Genomic DNA, 21,606 nt, shown 5'->3' on the forward strand with positions numbered 1-21,606 from the left:
AAATAAAATTTATACTAGCTTTTAATATGAAAACTTTCAATTCATGAATTATGCTTTTTTTGTTCATTCATTCCTTACACGATTGAGTGAATGCCATGGCATGGACTATTACTGTTCCATAGACCTCATAATTATATTTGGAACCAAATCACATCTCTTTATGTTTAGCGGTCAGTTGCAAACTCTCATGGCCTAGTTAATATCTCAGTCCACTAGCAGTTTTGACTTCTTACCTAATAGCTGAGCAGTTAATTTCCTTGTTAAGCTAAATAGGTTAATCCTACTTAAGGTAGTTATCACAACCCAGTATTGTATTGATAGTTATTTCTGGATAAAGAAACCTTTTTTTACATTTATTATAAACAAAATCTTAAAGCTTAGTCCTATACTTTAGTCAGTTAATACCTGCATTTAACAGCAAAGGAAGACAAAATCAGAAAGCTCTTTGATTTATAAGGAAAGAGAAAATAGCTAAAGGTAATAGACTGGACAGTTACAACTTCCACTCATAGTTTTGATGATTAGATTTTAGCTTTTCCAGTTTGCAGTGACTTTTTAACAAGACCCATCTCCTCTATGAAGAATGCAGTTAATTTTTTTCTGGCACAGAAAAAAAAAAAATAGGGTAACCTGATCTGAGTCTGACAGAGTGTGTCGTTCATTTAAGTGCTTCCATCTGTTGCCTGCTGTTCCCCTTACTCATGACCCCTCTATGTTTCTCTTTCCTTTCTCTTTCCCTGTTTCTCTTTCCTTTTTCTTCCTTTCTTTCTCTTTTCCTCTCTCTCTCTCTTTTTTTCCCTCTCCCTCTCTCTCTGTCTCTTTTTTTGTCCTTAGCCCCTCTGAGGAAGGCAAAGTTTGTTGAGAGCCCACGAATTCCAGAATCCGAGCTTGGCTCACCAACCCTCACTTCAGCTCAGAAACTGGACGTGGATGCATACTGCCCTGGTAAGCGTGCATGCAAAGTATCTGCTTTGAAAGAGGGAGGTTTGGATTAGGCCCATCGAACAGAGCAGTGTTTTGCATGTATATTATTCATAAAATCACAGCTGTTATCTCTTGTGCAACTGACTGTGTATTTTCCTTATTAGAGCAGTTTCTACTGAACATCCTTTTTGATTATTGATATAATTATGTAGATATTGAAAACAGCTTCAAGGATAATTTTCAAAAGAATCAAAATAATTTGGTAGATACATTCTCAGGGTGATTTGTGTGACCTTGATACTTGAAGAAATTTTGCTTTGGCCATGTCCACTCAGCAGTGTTCAAGTGTGAATAAAAATGTCGGTTCAACCCTAGTCCTTTGCATATGATCTTTTTTATATTTTGTTTGGCCTTAATCCCAATTGGTTTTCTGAACAGTTATAGAAAATAGTTGTGATGTTGGAAACATTATACTTGAATTAGGAAAAATTACAGTTTCCTGATTTAGACTCCTGGACATTCACTGTAAGAAATACCTCTTCTCATGAATGGCCTGTAAGCACATGTGGGAGTTCACTAAAACCCTTCTTGTGTGGGAGCCAAGCTGACACAGACTCATTATCAATGCTTAGATTCTTCCAAACTTAGATGAGTTGCTTGGCAACATCCTTTACACTTACTCTACAGTGAGTCTATAGAGCTGTGTTAGAAATGTTCACAGCTCTAGTTGAGTATACAGATCAGAGCTTCAGTAAAGAACTTTAGAAGACTTGGTTTTAGGTCTTTTGTTTATTTCTGCTCATTAAAATCAATGTTAAACCACAGTGGATACAACTACTACATATTTACCATACTAGAGATTAGCAGAATAAGGTGATTTCTAGTTCTAGGTAAGATATCAGTAACTGTAATCTGAAATGTCAGGCTGATATACCTCTGAAGCCAGGTAAGACATGTATTTTTTTTAAAAAAAGACAGGAGGCAAAAAAACTTGAGGCAAACCTAATCAGAGACATTCGATTTTATGAACCAGCTTTGAATATTGAAAGACCATGGGGATTTCGCTTTCAAGTTGCAGAACCTTGGTCTTTATCCACTGTTGTAAATTACTTTCATCTTTAAATCAATCACAGGTAGGTATTAGAAACTAGCTTTTCTGTTTCTAAAAGGAACAAAGTAGCATCTTAAAATGACACAGTAGCACATTGTTAAAAGAATTCCTGTTTTGAGGTATTGTCAGGTTTCTTGGACATTACTCTGCATTTCTTCATGCAAATTTTAATATAATAAAGTAAAATAATTAAATGCACGAATTCTCTATTGCTGCATTGAGGTTTGGAAGAAAGGAGAGGTCTTTTCTTTTTCAGATTTGCAAATCAGAATTAGTGTGGGGGGATTAATCTTTCACTTCCCGATTGCCTATCTGACATCTTTAATCTAATCTAGTGATTGTTACTGTCAAGAAGCAAGGGAGCTGCTGTTATTTAGAATGCCAGTGCTGAATCACTGTGAAAAATCTTGTCCATGTTATTACTTATGTATATTTTCCACAAACATGAATCTTCACTGAATTGGAATTGAACCAAACTAAACCTCAATTAACATTTTCAGAAAACCAGGAAGAAACTAAAACACATTGCCAAAATGTTAATTGCCATGCTCTGCAGTCTCTCCTTTTCTTATCTGAAGCAGATTTAAGGCATAGAAACTTCTTAGTGATTTGTCCTTTTATAATAAATTCTGTGAAAATAAGTTTCTGCTGAGATAAGATTAGTGACATGAGGGTTGAAGCTGTAATCTACATAGTACCAAAAATTAACAATAAACAAGTAAATTTAGTATACTCATAAAGCAAACAAATAATCCATTCCTTCTGCATTTCTCTTACATAGGATATACTAGCAGAATAATGATCATATTAATATTTTATGATATATTCATACATAATGATGCAGTGATCTGATATCTTCCTGCTTTATTTATTATCACATGCAAATTAGGAGAAAGAGTATATGTCACAGAGGCAACAAACATAAGCTAAAGGTTAAATGAGCCCTGATTCTCACATTTTAGCATGCTTCTCTGGTGGCTCAGTGATAAAGAATCCACCTGCCAATGCAGGAGGTGCAGGTTCAATCCCTGGGTTGGGAAGATCCCCCGGAGGAGGAAATGGCAACCCACTCCAGTATTCTTGCCTGGAAAATCTTATGGACAGAGGAGTCTGGTGGGCTACAGTCCATGGGGTTGCAAAGAGTCCGACATGACTTAGAGACTAAACAACAACTAACAACAGCAAGAATTGCCTGGAGGATAAGGCAGATTGTGGGACCCAGCCCCAGAATTTCGGGTTCGGTAAGCCTGGGTAGGTTGAGAATTTGCTTCTCTAACAAACTCTCAGCTCGTGCTGAAGCTGCTGACTGAGGTGCCACACTACGAGAACCAGCTGGGTTACAGGGTGGCTACAAGCTGCACCCATTGGGCTCATTCTGCAGTTGACTTCTGAGGAATAATTGGTGATGTTGTTTCTTTATTATCCAGACCTCAACATTTTGGTGTCTGTATTTTAGGTGGGAAGAAGAAAGCTTTTGTTTCTGAGAAATGGACATGTATTTTCCTTGGTTTGTCTTTTGGTCCATGGTATCTGTGTACCTGTAACTGGTTTTCAGTGTTTTCCTGCAAGGAAAAGAAAATTGTGGATCAAATCAAAACAAGTTGTTGATGTTTGGTCTACAGGGACTGGGGAAAGCTACAATTGGGTATAAGTGTTGATCCAGATTATTTGTCTAATAAACTGAGGGATTCAGTCTATATAGTATTAGATTCTAGAATACTTAAGTTTTACTATCCCTCAAATCAGATTTGTTGTATGCAGAAAATGTGAGGAATAAATAGTATGAGTAAACAGTATGTTTTGGTTCTGCAACTGAAACCATAGAGATGATCGATGATGTTACACAACTGAACTTCCAGAGTCGGGGAGGCCAAGCAAATTGTGTTTGATAATCTTATAGTGAGGAAATTAGGACCTAGAGAAGTTAAGTGATTTGAGTGAGGGTATAAGCAGGCTTTATTGTTGAACTCTTGAAGTGGACACAGTATAGTCCAGAAATACAGTGCCCCTGAATTTAAGGGTCAAGCAAGGGATGCTTAAAGAATTTTACACCATAATAGAGTTCAGCTCAGTCATGTCCGACTCTTTGTGACCCCATGAATCACAGCACGCTAGGCCTCCCTGACCATCACCAACTCCCGGAGTTCACTCAAACTCATGTCCATCGAGTCGGTGATGCCATCCAACCATCTCATTCTCTGTCATCCCCTTCTCCTCCTGCCCGCAATCCCTCCCAGCATCAGAGTCTTTTCCAGTGAGTCAACTCATCGCATGAGGTGGCCAAAGTATTGGAGTTTCAGCTTTAGCATCAGACTGAACTGAACTGAACTCTATTATGGTGTAAAATTCTTTAAGCATCCCTTGCTTGACCCTTAAATTAAAAAGTAGAAAATTCAGTTTTTAAGTATGAGACAAGGCTGTATTCTCTTTTTAGGGTAACCAACTGATATCAGTGATTTCAATAAAACAATTGCCTAAATAAGAGAACACACTCATCCTACCCTCTAACTTTTCTGCCTGCAGCATTGGTAATTTTAGGCAAGTCACTTAACTTGTCTAAGCTTCAGTTTCCTCATCTGTAAAAATGGAAATGGTAATCTTAAATCAGATTAATAAATACAGAGCACTTAGCAGAATGCTTGTTTTTTAGTAAATGCTTATAAATGTTAGCTAATTTTGTTATTATTATAGTGATGATCCTGAGAGTATAAAACAAGATCTTAAAGTGTTTTTAAACAGGAATACAAGATGTAAAGGTTTAGGGTCATTTTTAGTTAGAATGTGTCTGTCTACGTTTCAATTACACTTTTCCCCTTAGTAGTTTTGTGATCTTGAACATGTGTAATTTCTTGGTGCCTCAGTTTCCTATCACAGTAATGTTACATATAACATGATGTTACTTGATAATTTAACAAATTAAATATATATTTACATAGATACATGAATATACATTCAAAGGGGGAAATGTCTAGAAGAATACACCAAACTAACTTTGGTTGCCTAAGGAGGGAGAGAATTGGGATGCTGTTTGTTGTCAGAGGAGAGAGTAGCATTTGTGAGATAATTTCATGTTAGCAGTGGTTGTAGCTGGCTGGTGGGATTACAGGTGATTTTTCTTTTCTTTATTGGGCAGTATGTGTTAGTTTCAGAGAGCTCAGGTTCTGAAATTAACTGCATTTAATTCCTGACTCTGTCATTTATTAGCTGTGTGACTACATGTAACATTCATAACCTTAAATTCCTTGTAGGATTGTGATTAAAAACAGCTCTTTTTTTTTTAACAATAAATCTTATCTCATAGAGTTGTTAAGATTAAGTAAAATAATGTATATGACAAATACTCATATAAGAAATGTATTACCCTTCCTATTGTTCATCATCATCATTATACTTTTCTTTTGTAAAATTTCTGCAGGGAATTTGCATTGAGATTTTTCAGTAATCAGATGCTACTAAAGGAGAGCAACATTCCTTCTTAGTTTTTTCAAGCTTTTTATGTTGCACATTATAACAACACATAATTTCAGGTGTAGAAATGAACCTTGGTACAGATGGCAGGCCAAGTTGACAGTTTTATAGGACTTTTGATACATGTGCAAGGTTAAAAGCCAAAGTCCAGACCAGAGTTCTGAAAATAGACAGGCTTTTATCCATAGCAGATACTTTCAGAGGAATTTGAGATTAACCTTTTTGTAATAGATCCTTTTGAATCTCTTTAAAAATGGCACTGTCCTACAAAGGACAATGTTATTTAAGGTGACAACAAAATTAGGATGTATTTGAAACTCAAGAATGGAACAGAGTTTTATGATACTTCCTTACTTGAAAGTGCATATTCATATTTATATAGTTTTTTAATTCATAAAGGACTTTTCATTTGGATTTCTTAACAGCATTGTGTATTCTGTAGCACAGGTGCAAACCACTGTACATGATGAAATATTTCACATAACGTGAGTAGTTCCTTGATTCCTCTTTTCCCAACTCCTGTGTAGTCATGGTCATAGAAAAGGATGATCTGTTTTCTCATCTTCCATTGTTTGTTTGTTTTTTCTGAAAACATTATCAGATGTTACCTTTATTCCAAATGGTTTGGCATTCTTCTTTACTTTGCTGTGAATTCTATACTTTATAGAGATAAAACCCTCTGTCTGGTTTTTGATTGGTTTATGGGTACCAGGAGCCTTTTTCTTGTAATTCACAGCTTCTATTATGTTGTATTTGTATTTCTTATATCTACTGTGTTGAAAACACAAGTATACTGCAAGATTTTTAACCAGAGTTAAATTGGTGAGTTTTGGGGTGAAGGGTTTCTAAACCCCTTAAAATTATATACAAACACTGTTCTACAAGCACATATGTACTTCTTTCTGTTAATATAACAGCTTCTCAGAGCAATCTGTAACATGTCTTTCCCCACTCAGTTCAGTTCAGTTCAGTCTCTCAGTCGTGTCTGACTCTCCGCGACCCCATGAATCACAGCACGCTAGGCCTCCCTGTCCATCACCAACTCCTGGAGTTCACTCAAACTCATGTCCACAGAGTCGGTGATGCCATCCAGCCATCTCATTCTCTGTCGTCCCCTTCTCCTCCCGCCCCCAACCTTTCCCAGCATCAGAGTCTTTTCCAGTGAGTCAACTGGTCGCATGAGGTGGCCAAAGTATTGGAGTTTCAGCTTTAGCATCAGTCCTTCCAATGAACACCCAGGATCGATTTCCCTTAGAATGGACTGGTTGGATCTCCTTGCAGTCCAAGGGACTCTCAAGAGTCTTCTCCAGCACCACAGTTCAAAAGCATCAATTCTTCGGTGCTCAGCTTTCTTCACAGTCCAACTCTCACATCCATACATGACCACGGGAAAAACCATAGCCTTGACTAGACGGACCTTTGTTGGCAAAGTAATGTCTTTGCTTTTTAATATACTATCACTACCCGCCCCCAAAAAGAAGGAGAAAAGAAATGCTGTTATTAATGTTGAAATGAAATGTAGGTTGTTAATGGTACAACTGTTAGAACAACAACAAAAATTCCACCTAAATGTTGGGTAGCGGACAGACTTATAAATCAAATGAAGGTAGAAATGAACCACAGTGCTGCCCTAACCAGGATGTGAAAGTCCATATAACAACTCGAGAGAGGAAGCGGAGAGATAAACAGGAATGATTTCAGTATATTTTAAGCATGAGAGGTACTTCCTGAAAACTGAGTATGAGCATAAGCACACCAAAGTGCTAATATAAGAGAATGAATAGCTTTTCATGCGCATACTCCTTTATCAACTAATAAGTTCTTAACACGTTAGAAAGTTCTTTCAGTGGACAGGTGCTTTTATTGAATAGAACTTTTCACTCTGAACAATTTCAGTTGTTTTCTAGATTTACATTTTATCATTATTTAAGAAATTAACCATCTTTTTAAATTGAAATAATGAGTTTACAATGTGTGCTAACCTCTGCTGTACAGCACAGTGACTCAGTTGTACCCATCTAGACCTTCGTTTTTCACTGTTCTTGTCCACTATGGCTTTTCGCAGGCTATTGAATACATGGTAGGTCCTGTGCTATGGTAGGACCTTGTTGTTTACCCAGCCTCTGTATACCAGTTTACATCTGCTAACCCCTAACTCCCAACCCTTCCCTCCCCCGTTATCTGTCTTTTAACTGACCTTTAGATTAACTCTTCTCAAGGTGTTTTACATCACAGATTATAAAGACTTGGCCTGTAAGTATGGTGCTTAGATCTGTAATTTAGTTAGATATCCAAATGGAAGTTTTTTTTATTAGCTCTAAAACGTCTTAACTTTGGGTTTTTTGAGGCAGTGAAATGCACTAGTTTAGACTGCAGACCCAGGAGCCAGGCTGCCTGTGTTCAAATACTGAGTCTACCACTTTGTGCTTGTATGACCTTGGGCATATTATTTAACTGTAAGAATGATTAATTTTCTTATCTGTAAAATGGGGATTATAATATTACCTGTATCATAGGAATGCTGTGAAGATGTAATAATTAAAATATATAAAATAATGACAATTATGTGGTCCAGAGTTAGTTTTAATAAATCTTAGCTACAGTTAAAGTGTTCCACAGCCTTTACTACTTTTCCTCTAAGAATGTTATGTGTGGAACTTTCCTGATGGCCCAGTGGTTAAGAATCTGCCTCCCAATACAGGGGACATGGGTTCAGTTCCTGGTTGGGGAATTAAGATTCCACATGCTGTGAGGTAACTAAGCATGTGCACAGCTAGAGAGAGGCCTGTGTGTCACAACTAAGATCCAATGCAGCCAAATAAATAAATAAATATTGAAAAAAATGCTGTGGGTAAGATTATCATTATCCTTTTTATGAGAGCACTTCACAAAGAGGATAAAATTGCACCTATAACCTGCTGTCACTGGCCTGTTTTCATAAGCAGTCTATGTATAGATACTAAGCTTTGTGGGTTTTGGTTGTTTTTTTTTTAATGAAGACAGTTTTTCATAGTGATAAGTAGCCCTGGGATCATATAAACTTGGCTAAGTCTAACCATGCCATTTAACTAGTTGTATAACTTTTAATATTTAATCTTCCTAATTTTCTGGTTCTTCATCTGTAAAGGACAGAGAGTAATATCATGTATGCCATAGGGTGTTTGTGATGATTAATTGAGATATAAGGTACTTATTAGCACAATGTCTGGTGCATCAGTTATTATGATGAATAACATCTCTCACATATATATATGTTGTTATAAATTTATTTCTGAAAAAAAATGTAGTTTTATGTTCTTCTTTCCCTATGCAATATATATATGTTCCTGCAGCCCAGTATTCTTGAAAAATTCAGTGGGTACAAAGAAGAGACAGAAAGATATTCTTGACTTGTGTTTTGATACTCAAGAAACTAGAGATTTTAGGAATTCTGTATTTGATGTCACCACTGCCATCCTTTATCTCTAAGTCACTTGAAATCCTCTTTGTCTCTCTGTTTTTCTTTGTTAGAAGTTGTTTGTTATAACATTTAAATTTAGGGAATTCCCTGGCAGTCCAGTGGCTAGGATTGCATGCTTTCACTGCCAAGGGTCCAGGTTCAGTCCCCGGTTGGGGAACTAAGATCCCACAAGCTGCCAGGATCATCAAAAAAAAAAAAAAAAAAATTAGTTAAAAAAAAAAAAAGACAGCCTAGGCTGTAGTTATCTCAGGACTCAACTGGAGAAGTCTCCTCTTTCAAGTTTATTATGCTTATGTTTGTTGAAGGATTTTGTTCCTCTGGGCTGTTGGAACAGAGGACCTCAGTTCTTTGCAGCTTTTACCGGAGGCCACTCTCAATTCCTTGCCATGGGTGCTTGTCAACAGGTGACCTCACCCATGGCAGCTTGCTTCCTGAGAACGAGCAAGATGAGAGAGACAGTTTATTATAACTTAGTCTCAAAAGTGGCATCGTATCACTTTTTGTTGTATTCTCTTCATTAGATGCAAGTCACCGTGTCCATCTCACACTCATGGGAGTCAATTGAAATTTTAAAGAAAGTTGTTTAAATGAAGCAGTGAATTCTCCTTGCTTTTTCTGTATATTGATACATGCTATTCTGTATTCTGCTTCCCTGGTGGCTCGGATGGTAAAGAATCTGCCTACAATGCAGAAGACCTGGGTTCAGTCCTTGGATTGGGAAGATCCCCTGGAGAAGGGAACAACTATCCACTCCAGTACTCTGGCTTGGGAAATTCCAAGGACAGAGGAGCCTGGCAGGGTACAGTCCATGGGGTCACAAAGAATAGGACACGACCCTAGTGGCTCAGAGGTTAAAGCGTCTGCCTCCAATGCGGGAGACCTGGGTTTGATCCCTGGGTCAGGAAGATCCCCTGGAGAAGGCAATGGTAACCCACTCCAGTATTCTTGCCTGAAGAATCCCATGGACGGAGAAGCCTGGTAGGTTACAGTCCACGGGGTCGCAAAGAGTCGGACACGACTGAGCGACGCAACGGAACGAGCAACTTTCACTTCACTTCATTCTATATTCTGGAAGCACTCATCCTTGTCTCCATAGTATTCCTAGTATCCCTCCCTTTTGTATTCACAATTCCCTTGCTGTTCTTCTAATAACTGTCTGTAGGTCTTTCCTCTTGCCTAATCTCCACTGTTACGGTTCAGTGAAGTACTTCTTCCTAAAATGGTGTTTTTGCCTTTAAGTCTGAGTTACTACATCACATTATTTTAATGTGCACGTTCTAAAATAAATTTCAGATTTGGAAACCAACAGAGAATACATTTGCCATGTAGACAAAGATAATAATTTTCCTACTGTAATCAGTATACAACTGCCTTGCTTTCCACATTAAAATAAATTGTATGATGGGTAAGGAAATCCAGGCCAATAGGGGAATAATATGGAAATATTTGTATTACACAAGTAACGCATTTTTGCCATATTTTGTATCTCACACATAGGTCTATTCAAAGCAGTCATTGGAAACCTCAGTTTAAAACGCAAAGGAGCATTCAGTGATGAACAGTCTTACAGATTTTTATGAAACATTTAAGGTTCTTTTAATATTGCTTTTCATTTCAGCCAAATAGTCATCATCATACATAGACGTGCACATAGTATTTCCTGTGCACTGGGGGCAGTTATGTAGGCAAGGAAACTAGTGTAAGAGCTGCCAAGCAGTGAGTGCTTTCTGTCTCTGTGTGTCCTGTCTCTACAGTGATTCTCGCTTCCAGTGGGAGAGAATCAGAATAGTGGGATGTTGTAATGGAAGATTATAAGTATTTAAAAGCCTCTTCTCTAAGCTAAGTGCGAAACTAATGAATTTTTTAAGATGCAAAAAGTCCCTAATCTTATAAAAATTTTATCCCCAAATAGCGCAAAGGAGAACCACCGTGTGTGTGTGTGTGTGTGTGTGTGTTCAGAGGATTTCCCCCCCACCATTTGTTTCTTTATGTCTGTAAGTTATTAGTAAAAAGAGTATAGGATTATTAGTAGATAAATTTACTTTTTAGGCAGCATTTTTTCCTTATCCAGCTTTATTGAGATACAGTTTACACATAATATTGTGTAAGTTCATTGTGTATAACATGATTTTTATATATATGGATTATTGAGGAAATTTATGGAATATCTCCAGAAAATTGTACCCACATACAAAATTTTGCATATAGTCTGAGTTTTGAAGAAATTAAACTTTTGATCTGTTTGCCATCTGTTAACAGTTTTTCTGAAAACCAGTCTAAGCAAACCAAAATGAATAAGAATCCATGAGTAGAATTTTCCAAGGAAGTTATGTTACTGCTAACTTCTATTCTGTACCCTGAAGCTAGGTATCTAAATACTGCAACTGGAGAGATGCCCTAAAAGCTGATTCTTTAACTTAGATTCTAGGTGAGTTAATTTAAAGAAGGCAGTCATTAGGAAGGAAGTAGGTGAAAGGAAGGGTAAATAGAAATTTAAACACTTCTGCTTCTAAGACAGAGTCCTGTGATTATAAGTTCCTTAGATTTCTCTGCACCTGTCCCAACTAAGGCACTTTTTTCCCCTCCATTGAGAATTAACAGTAACTTGTGTCATTGGTAGCCTGATGTGGATCTCATTTTCCCATCCGCCTCCAGGGACCTTTCTTCCCCACCTTTCTGCCCTCTAGACCTTCTGTATTGAGAGGTGATTCTCACCTGCTGCTGCTGCTGCTGCGTCACTTCAGTCGTGTCCGACTCTGTGTGACCCCGTAGACAGAAGCCCACCAGGTCCCCGTCCCTGGGATTCTCCAGGCAAGAACACTGGAGTGGGTTGCCATTTCCTTCTCCAACCTAGAACTGTGGAAAACATATCAGACCACTTTCTTAATTTAATTTATTAAGACTTACATTTAATTTTAAAACAGACAAATTTTTCTAGAGAAGGTATTCAGAAACTGTTTAGCAATCACATTGAAAAGAAGTAGAGTGCTTTCCGGCTGGCTGTATATTCTGCAACTCATCATGCTCTTTATCATTCCTACTGCCATTACTGCTATCCATACCAGGTATATTAAAATTGCTTATATCCTGAAGGCATTTGAATTTGAAACCTCTGCTTTGGGTTACAGGGAGTGGTTACATTTCCTAGGATGTGGCAAACCAGGTGGCTCAGAATCTGCCTGCCAAGCAGGAGACTCAGGTTCGATCCCTGGGTTGGGAAGGTCCCCTGGAAATGGCAATCCACTGCAGCATTCTTGTCTGGATAATTCCATGGACAGAGGAGCCTGGTGGGTTGCAGTCCATGGGGTCGCAAAGAGTCAGACACAACTGAGCAACTGAGCACACACACACAGAGAAATGGATGATGAAAGAATGAAAATTTCCCTTACTCCCTCCCTATTAAAACGTGCAATTTCAGGAGATTCATGGACTTCCAGGAGAGTGTGTATCAGAGGCTCTCATGTCAAGAATTCTTGATTTAGATCCTTCAGTAGCTTACATATGCTACCATTTAGCGTGTGGTTTGTAATTAGCTGCTATGGTTTAGCTCTACTAGAAGAAAGTATTATGCCTGATTGAACAATTGAAATCTCATGTTACTTTAAAAAGAAGAAAACTAAAGGAGTATTTCCTCAACCAATAACCTCTAGTGGTGTTAGGGAAATAGTCACCTTCTCCAACATAGTAATCATCAAATGTGACTCTTAATTTTGTAACTCTTCCTGTGTGCTTACCTTACTCCATCTCTTCCACTCATCTCACAGACTCTAGCTCTTTTCTGCTACAGTTTTGCAGTATTATATTAAGAATATAATCCTGAAAAGATTGCCTACACTACTCTAATCCTATGACCTTTACCATGATTTCTTTCACGTATTATTCTGCTAATTCTCTTGCCTTTTCATACACCTAATTATTTTGGGGTGCTGGATTTAATATTTGAACATATGTATAGAAATGATCTTTTTTTTTTTTTTCCAGAGAGGGTTTTCATTTCTTCTGCCACCTGTGAGCAGTTTAATCCAAGATTCGGGTTGAAAGTTTTCTAGGCCAGTGAAATGACACAAATCAGGACTGCAGAAACTATTTTACTTCTGGTTCATCTTTACCCCTATCATGTAGCTCCTAAGGGTCTTAGGTATGGGCTGTTTTACTAGAGTTCCCATTCCTGGCAGATGCTAGACTCCAGTTTTGCTCCCTTGACCTTGTGAGACAGCTAAATGCACAGTTCAGCTGCTCAGTTATTTCTTACCTGTTAACAAATGCCCCTGTGCTAAAGTGGCCCTCTGTGCTGGGCAAGATCTCCATTTCGGATTTCCATCTTCTCCCTGTTGTTATAATGATACTCATCACCTCCTTGTTGGGTCTTTAATGTTTTTAAAAGATTTTTAAAATATATTTTACCCAGTTTTAATTTAATTGTTATCAGCTGGGAGGTCTCCAATTACTGAAAAGTGTCTCCCACCATTGTTTCCTTTGGGGAAAGAAACTCTAGCATTTATATTTTTAGATTGTACATACATCTAAAAGTATGTGAAAGAAGTGTTTTTATTTTTCTGTTCTGTGGTGCTACCCATGAAGCTACATGGGAACAGACTGTGCACTAATAAAACAGTCTTAGAACACTACCTCTTTGGACAAACTAGTCTCTGTAAATTCTGGGAGCGGTCTACTAAGAAATTGAAATGATATTATTAGCCAGTTGATTAAATACAAAGAAATTCTCTTTCAAACAAACTTTTAGAGTTGGTTCATGGACCATCTCTTTGAGCAAGTTGTTTCTTATTTGGACTTGGAAATTAGTACTGTACATCAAAATTTCAACAAGTTTTGCATACTGTGGTTATGATATTACCCATGATATTGAATTGTTGAAAAACTCACCTTTCTGCCCCTGATCTCAATCTGGTGTTATTTGACCTGCTACCATTAAATTGGGGAGGAAAATGTCTGCTTCATCCAGTAACAAATCCCAAATGTAGTTCATAGATCGAGTTAAGTTCAACATTATTGTTTTCAGCTTTTATCTTACCCTCTACACTAGCATAATAGTTAAATTATAATTCTGGGTGGATGAAGCTGTTTATATTGCTGCCAGAAAAAAAATTAAATAGGGGATAGGAGTCATCAAGTAAAATGATTGGAGAGTTTCTTTTAATGTTTGAAGAGGATCATGAGACCCAAGTTTCCTACAGTCTGGCTTCTATTTCTTGGCTCTGTTGCAAACCAATTTTAAAAGGAATGGTCTTATCTGCTGGTTAATGTTTCATTAAAACATTGAATATCAAAAGCTGTGTAATACATTTTTTGTATCTACCATAAAATGCCTAGTGCATATATTAAAGACTCAGTCTTCTGTTAATCCACATAAGTCATCTTTGGTACTGTAGAACAGAAGGCTACCCTTAAAATGCAAAGGTATTATTTATTTTGTATAAATAATTTTTCTAAGTCTTAAAAAAAATGAAAGAACTCTGGTTAGAACTCATTTGTATACAAGTAAAACTTCAATTATAGTCAAGGGCATAAAATATGGATGCTATTTTCTGGTACCTTACCAGAGAAATGATATTTATTTTCTTAGTTAAAATTTATTCTACACAATGAATTCTATAGTATAGCAAATGTCTTATCTGTTCCCTAACCAAGTAACATTTTTTTATAATGACCCAGGATGATATGCTTTGTGGCTAAGAGAGAAGAAAGAATTAAGCTATAAGTGAATCACCACAACATTTTTCTAATGAAAGTTTGTGAGTAACAATTTTCCTAAGTCGTTTCTTCTCAGATATCCAAACAAGAAAAACACTAAAATGATCAAAAATTCTCATCTGGACAATTTATGCATTTTCTCCTTTCTGCTTACCACTGTGTCCACAGTGCATTAGTGTAGTGGCTGACTAATACATAATAGATGTTGATTCAGTGTGTATTGAATGAATGAAATGAACCTCAAAAGTCAGAGGAAGGCAAAATGAAAAAATTTAGTATGCTATAAATGTGAGTAAATTACATACTTTTCTCTTTACTTAAGAATGTGTCTTTTCTGGGAATTCCCTGGCAGTGCAGTGGTTAGGACTCTTGTGCCTTCACTACTGAGGGCCTGGGTTTAGTCCCTGGTCGAGAAACTAAGATCTGACAAGCCAGTGGCACAGCCCAAAAAGGAAGGAAAAGAAAGTATGAAAGAGAGACAACAGAGACCGTACCATTGGGCTGAAGAAGAGATTTCTGCCTTATTTAAAATATATAAATAAATACCCAACTAAGATAGTGGTATTGTCAAATATTCTTTTTAAAAAATGTCTTCTCTTTCTAATTTACTGCTTTGTACACTTGAAAAACCAGCACCATGATTTCTTATCTGTTCTTATAATTTCACTATGATGTTGAGAAACAGGGAGTGGTATTTCTTACAGTGTATTTTTTTTTTAATGTCTAGTATCCCATTTGTTTTAAATTCATAAACTTTCTCCTCCTATGGAAGGAAGACTACCTGCCAGTGTGACTAGCATATGGGAAGGGGCATAAAGCTTCACTGGATCAGAATTCAGCCATGGCAACCAACTGAGATCAATCAGCTATAAGTGAACTGTAATAAATGTCATTTTAGAACATAATCAGTTAGTGTAAAACAAAGAATGAGAAGTTCAGGAAATCCTGCTGGCCAAACATGACGTGTGTATGCACTCAGTTGCTCAGTCATGTCCAACTCTGCAACCCCATGGTCTGTAGACCACTAGGCTCCTCTGTCCATGGCATTTTTCTGGCAAGAATACTGGAGCAGGCTGTCATTTCCTACTCTAGGGGATCTTCCCGACCCAGGGATCAAACCCATGTCTCCTGCATTGGCAGGTGAACCCATTTATCCTCAGAGGTCAGGAAAAAGAAAATAAATACATGAGTAAACTTAACTCCTTTGAGAAACTGGATATATATACAAATGACCAGACCATCTATAAAAATAGAATTCTGACACCCAATTTTCAGCAAATAGCCTAGGAACATAGCCTATATCTACAAGTCAGACTTGTAGGAAGTAAGATTACTATCTCAAGCAACCAGTTGAGGAAGCCAACAGTAACCCCTGTAACAACTGGAACTAAATCACCAGGACTTGATTATTAACTGACAGTTTCCCTAGTATTTACCCACACTTCCAACTTAAGACTAATGAGAGAAAGCTAAATACGCACACTTAACCTGTCATATAAGATGCCCACTTCTAGTTAACCCACCTTCAGCATCTCTGTGCCAAGTGCCTCCGGTCGGCATACCTGAAGCCTCTCCTTTCTTCCACCTATAAAGCTTTCCATTTCACTCCTCTGCCTGCCTTTGAGTCTCTGCCAGGTGCAAGTGATGGTAACTGATGCACTTGCTACAGCAAACTCTGAATAAATAAACAAATAAACGAGCTTTGCTTGTTCTTATTTGGGTGGCTGTCATTTATTTCCATGCCTTTTTTCCCACATAACATAATTATGGTATTCTGACCTAGAACATATTAATATATGACTTCCATGCTTGGACATAAACAAAAACACACAAAAAAATGCTTTTTTGATAAGATTCAGATTAGGCATGTAAAAAGTGAATGGATAGAATTAGATTCTTTACATGTCTTGAGAACAACAACTTAGCATTTGTGTTAGTTAAAATGGTATTTCACCTGGAACATCATAGCTGCTGTTGTTCCACCGTGCAGGTGATCTCTTTTCCTGATCTGGGTCGTTTATATCTTTGTCTCAGCCTCCCCCTCAACAGCCACTTGTGCCATTCTCTTATCTGCACTTTGTGACTTATGTGGCAACTGCCATCCTGTCTGACAAAGACAGATATTGACATGGCTCTGGAGTCTGTTAAGGCCTGGGTGATGTATCACTTTCCACATTAATTGATTTTGGCTTAGTCATCTCATGGCCCTGAAGCTATGCTGTGTGAGGTAAAGCGCTTTTCCTGGTATACCAGTGTTACAGCTTCTGTCAGACTTCTACATTAGAATTAACTTACCCTTTCAGTTCTTTACAGTGCCCCTAGTTTTATAACTCTTTTATTAGTGTCATTTTCTTTCCATCTTACATTACCGCCACGCCTCTTACTTTTATCCCCAGCTAGAATATCTCAGAACCAGGTTCCTGGAGTTAAGTTCAAAAAACATTGTAAGTGGCATCTTCTCTTCCATCCCAAATTGTTTTCCTTGGGAACTCTTAAAACAAAAACAAGTTTCTATATATATTTAGAGACATGCCTGAGGAGTTTAGGATATAGTCATAGACTTTCCTAGTTAAGAATCCTAGTGGCAAAACTAGCTAATTCCTGAGTGTCTCATCATTGTTCTTCCCAAATTTGGTGTAAAACAAGCCTCTGATGAGCTGCCTTGATATATCAGTGTTCTGTGTGGATGTGGAAATTCCTTCTCCAACTCTTAACTACCTTTATTTTATTTGTTAATATTTGTTTATTTACTTATTTAATTTTTTGGCCACACTGTGAAGCTTATGGGATCTTAGTTCCCTATCTGTCTGTAGTCTGTAGGAAGCACTGGAAGATGACTGTGCTTAGTTGCTCAGTCTTATTCAACTCTTTGTGTCCCCATGGACTGTAGCCCACCAGGCTCCTCTGTCCATGGGGATTCTCCAGACAAGAATACTGGAGTGGATTGCCGCACCCTTCTTCAGGGGATCTTCCCAACTCAGGAATCAAACCCAGCTCTCCTGCATTGCAGGTGGATTCTTTACCATCTGAGCCACCAGGGAGCACAAAGGGATGCATAGCCAGCAGGATTTGAACCTGCGCAGGGAGACCCCTTTGGATTTCTAGTCCATCACCTTAACCACTCGGCCACAACTAGTTCCCTGACCAGGGATCAAACCCAGACCCTCAGTACTGAAAGCTTGGAATCTCAACCACTGGACTGCCAGGGAATTCCCTAACTACCTTTGTATTGCATCAGTCAGTTCAGTCACTCAGTTGTGTCCAACTCTTTGCGACCCCATGGACTGCAGCATGCCAGGCCTCCCTGTTCCATCACCAACTCCCAGAGCTTACCCAAATTTATGTCCATCAAGTCGGTGATGCCATCCAACCATTTCATCTTCTGCTGTCCCCTTCTCTTCCCACCTTCAATCTTTCCCAGCATCAGGGTCTTTTCCAATGAGTCAGTTCTTCGCATCAGGTGGCTAAAGTATCAGAGCTTCAGCTTCAGCATCAGTCCTTCCAATGAATATTCAGGACTGATTTCCTTTAGGATGGACTGGTTGGATCTCCTTGCAGTCCAAGGGACTCTCTAGAGTCTTCTCCAGCACCACAGTTCAAAAGCATCAATTCTTTGGCACTCAGCTTTCTTTATAGTCCAACTCTCACATCCATACATGACCACTGGAAAACCATAGCTTTGACTAGACAGACCTTTGTTGGCACAGTAATCTCTCTGCTATTTAATATGCCATCTAGGTTGGTCATAGCTTTTCTTCCAAGGAGGATTAGTCATCAGAGAAATGCAAAGTGAAACCTTGAAATACCACTGTACACCCTTGGTATGACTAAAATCAAAGTGGCTCACAATAGCAAGCATTGGTGAGGATATAGAGAAACTAGAACTCTTACATACTACTTGAGAGTGTGAACTGAACAGTCACTTTGGAAACAAGCAATTTCTTATAAAATTAAACTTTTAAACTTTATAACCCAGCCATTATACACCTTTGTATTTGTCCTAGAGAAATTAAAATATATATCCACACAAAGGTGGGCTTAGTTGCCAGCAGCATGTGGGATCTTCTCGGACCAGGGATTGATGAACCCACGTCTCCTGCATTGGCAGATGGATTCTTTTTTGTTCCTTCATCCATGCTTTTTTTTTCTGGGTTTTTTATTGTTTGTTTTTTTTTAAGTGTTTTATTTATTTTAATTGGAAGATAATTACTTTACAATATTGTGGTGGTTTTGCCGTACATTGACATGAATCAGCCACGGGTATACATGTGTCCCCCCGAATCCTGTACCCCCTCTACTTCCCTCCCCCACTCCCTCCGCACCTTATCCCCCTGGGTTGTCTCAGAGCACTGGCTTTGGGTGCTCTGCTTTATGCATCAAACTTGCACTGGTCATCTGTTTTACATATGGTAATATGCATGTTTCAGTGCTATTCTCTCAAATCATCCCACCCTCGCCTTCTCCTACAGAGTCCAAAAATCTGTTCTTTACATCTGTGTCTCTTTTGCTGCCCTGCATGTAGGATTATCATTACTGTCTTTCTCAATTCCATATATATGTTATTATGCAGCATTTGGGTTTCTCTTTCTGTATGATAGGCTCCAGTTTCATCCTTCTCATTAGAACTGACTCAAATGTGTTCCTTTTTTTAGCTGAGTAATATTCTACTGTATATATGTACCATAATTTCGTTATCCATTCATCTGCCGATGGGCAGCTAGGTTGCTTCTGTGTCCTAGCTGTTGTAAATAGCGCTTCAGTGAACATTGGGATGCATGTGTCTCTTTCAATTCTGATTTTCTCAGTGTGTATGCCCACCAGTGGGACTGCTGGTTCGTATGGCAGTTGTATTCCCAGTTTTTTAAGGAGTCTCCACACTGTTCTTCATAGTGGCTGTACCAGTTTGCATTCCCACCAGTAGTGTTTAAGAGAGTTCCCTTTTCTTCATACCCTCTCCAGCATTTATTGTTTGTAGACATTTTGATGATGGCCATTCTGACCAGCATGAGATTCTATGTCATTGTGATTTTGATTTGCATTTCTCTAATAATGAGTGATGTTGAACATCATTTCATGTGTTTATTAGCAATCTCTGTGTCTTCTTTGGAGAAATGTCTGTTTAGTTCTTTTGCCCAATTTTGATTGGGTTGTTCATTTTTCTGATATTCAGCTCCATGAGGTGCTTGTATATTTTGGAGATTAATTCTTTGTCAGTTGTTTTGTTTGCTGTTATTTTCTCCATTCTGAAGGTTGCCTTTCACCTGGCTTCTAGTTTCCTTCGTTGTGCAAAAGCTTTTAAGTTTAATTAAGTTCCATTTATTTATTTTTGTTCTATTCCCATTACTGTGGGAGGTGGGTCATAGAGGATTTTGCTGTGATTTATGTTGGAGTGTTCTGCCTGTGTTTTCCTCTAAGAGTTTTATAGTTTCTGGTCTTACATTCAGATCTTTAAATCCATTTTCAGTTTATTTTTGTGTATGGTGTTAGGAAGCATTCAAGTTTCATTCTTTTGTATGTGGTTGACCATTTTTCCCAGCACTGCTTGTTGAAGAGACTGTATTTTCTCCTTGTATATTTTTGCCTCCTTTGTCACATATAAGGTGTCCATAGGTGCATGGATTTATCTCTGGACTTTCTACTTTGTTCCATTGATCTATATTTCTGTCTTTGTGCCAGTACCATACTGTCTTGATGACTGTAGCTTTGTAGTATAGTCTGAAGTCAGGAAGGTTGATTCCTCCAATTCCATTCATCTTTCTCAAGATTGCTTTGGCTATTTGAGGTTTTTTTGTGTTTCCATACAAATTGTGAAATGATGTATTCTAGTTCTGTGAGAAATGCCACTGGTAGTTTGATAAGGTTTGTGTTGAATCTATAGATTGCTTTGGGTAGTATACTCATTTTCACTATATTGATTCTTCCAAGCTGTGAACATGGTATGCTTCTTCATCTATTTGTGTCATCTTTTATTTCTTTCACCAGTGTTTTATGGTTTTCTATATACAGGTCTTCTGTTTCTTTAGGTAAATTTATTCCTAAGTATTTTATTCTTTTTGTTGCAATGGTGAATGGGATTGTTTCCTTGATTTCTCTTTCTGATTTTTCATTGTTGTTTAGGAATGCAAGGGATTTCTGTGTATTAATTTTATATCCTACAGCTTTACTATATTCATTGATAGTAATTTTCTAGTGGCATCTTGATGGTTTTCTACATAGAGAATCATGTCATCAGCAGATGGATTCTTTACTACTGAACTACCAGGGAAACCCAGGTGTTGCTTTTATTGTTGGTCACTGGTAGGCAGTGACTTTAAAAATCAGGAGCTCAGGTTGGGGAGGATGTGGAAGAGCTCCATGTCAGTTCTAGAGCTTACTGTGACAGATAGCAGCCACTATATCAGTCAGCGGTTTCCAGTATTCATCAGAATATCGGTAACTCACTTCCAGTTTCATCAGAAAAGAAGAAATTTAGGTTAGCATTTAAGAGCTAGGAAATGAAAACATGACCAGGTTTACTTTGGCAGTTGGGCTAGGCTAATCATAGGTTTTGAAACTCTGTTAGAGAGAAAGCATGGGTTTCTTTATTTGATTAAATGTGGTACAAATTTCTGAGTCTTGAAATAGATGAGAACAAGCAGTTTATAATTAACAGATCATAAAGGAAAATGTAAACAACCCGATGAGAAAATGCTAAGAGAATGCTGAGAATTAAAAGTCTGTGGAACTGTTCTGTGTATAGCCTGCCATGTTAGGAATACAGATTAGCTATTTGGATACATTAGCTATTAGACATTCATTTCTTGGCACAGTTTAAGTCATCGTTTAATCCCTCGGCAGTTTGAGAACTTTAAGTAGAAGGGACTTTTTGCAGATGTTGTGAAGTTTAAACCACCTCTGAAAAGAAAATTCACGTCATCCAGAAAAATAAACA

The 21,606-nt window shown here is 37.9% G+C and overlaps 1 protein-coding gene and 1 non-coding gene across 7 annotated transcripts in view; one reads left to right on the plus strand and one right to left on the minus strand.

The window, feature by feature from the left end:
- TANC2 (tetratricopeptide repeat, ankyrin repeat and coiled-coil containing 2) overlaps positions 1-21,606 on the plus strand; it is a 369,078-nt gene that overhangs the window by 188,772 nt on the left and 158,700 nt on the right. Inside the window, exon 5 of one of the 6 annotated variants that reach the window (XM_088829199.1) lies at positions 835-945. The exons of the other annotated variants lie outside the window; for them this stretch is intronic. Within the exon in view, the coding sequence (XP_088685325.1) occupies positions 835-945 (111 nt within the window). The remainder of the gene's footprint in view (positions 1-834; positions 946-21,606) is intronic. 6 annotated transcript variants of the gene reach the window in all.
- On the minus strand, positions 17,730-17,811 carry TRNAS-AGA (transfer RNA serine (anticodon AGA)). The gene has a single exon. It is a non-coding gene; the product is annotated as a tRNA-Ser (tRNA).

The sequence above is a fragment of the Moschus berezovskii genome, chromosome 20 (genome assembly GCF_049115385.1).
Source record: "Moschus berezovskii isolate FMDL1 chromosome 20, NW_MosBer_1.0, whole genome shotgun sequence".
NCBI lineage: Eukaryota > Metazoa > Chordata > Mammalia > Artiodactyla > Moschidae > Moschus > Moschus berezovskii.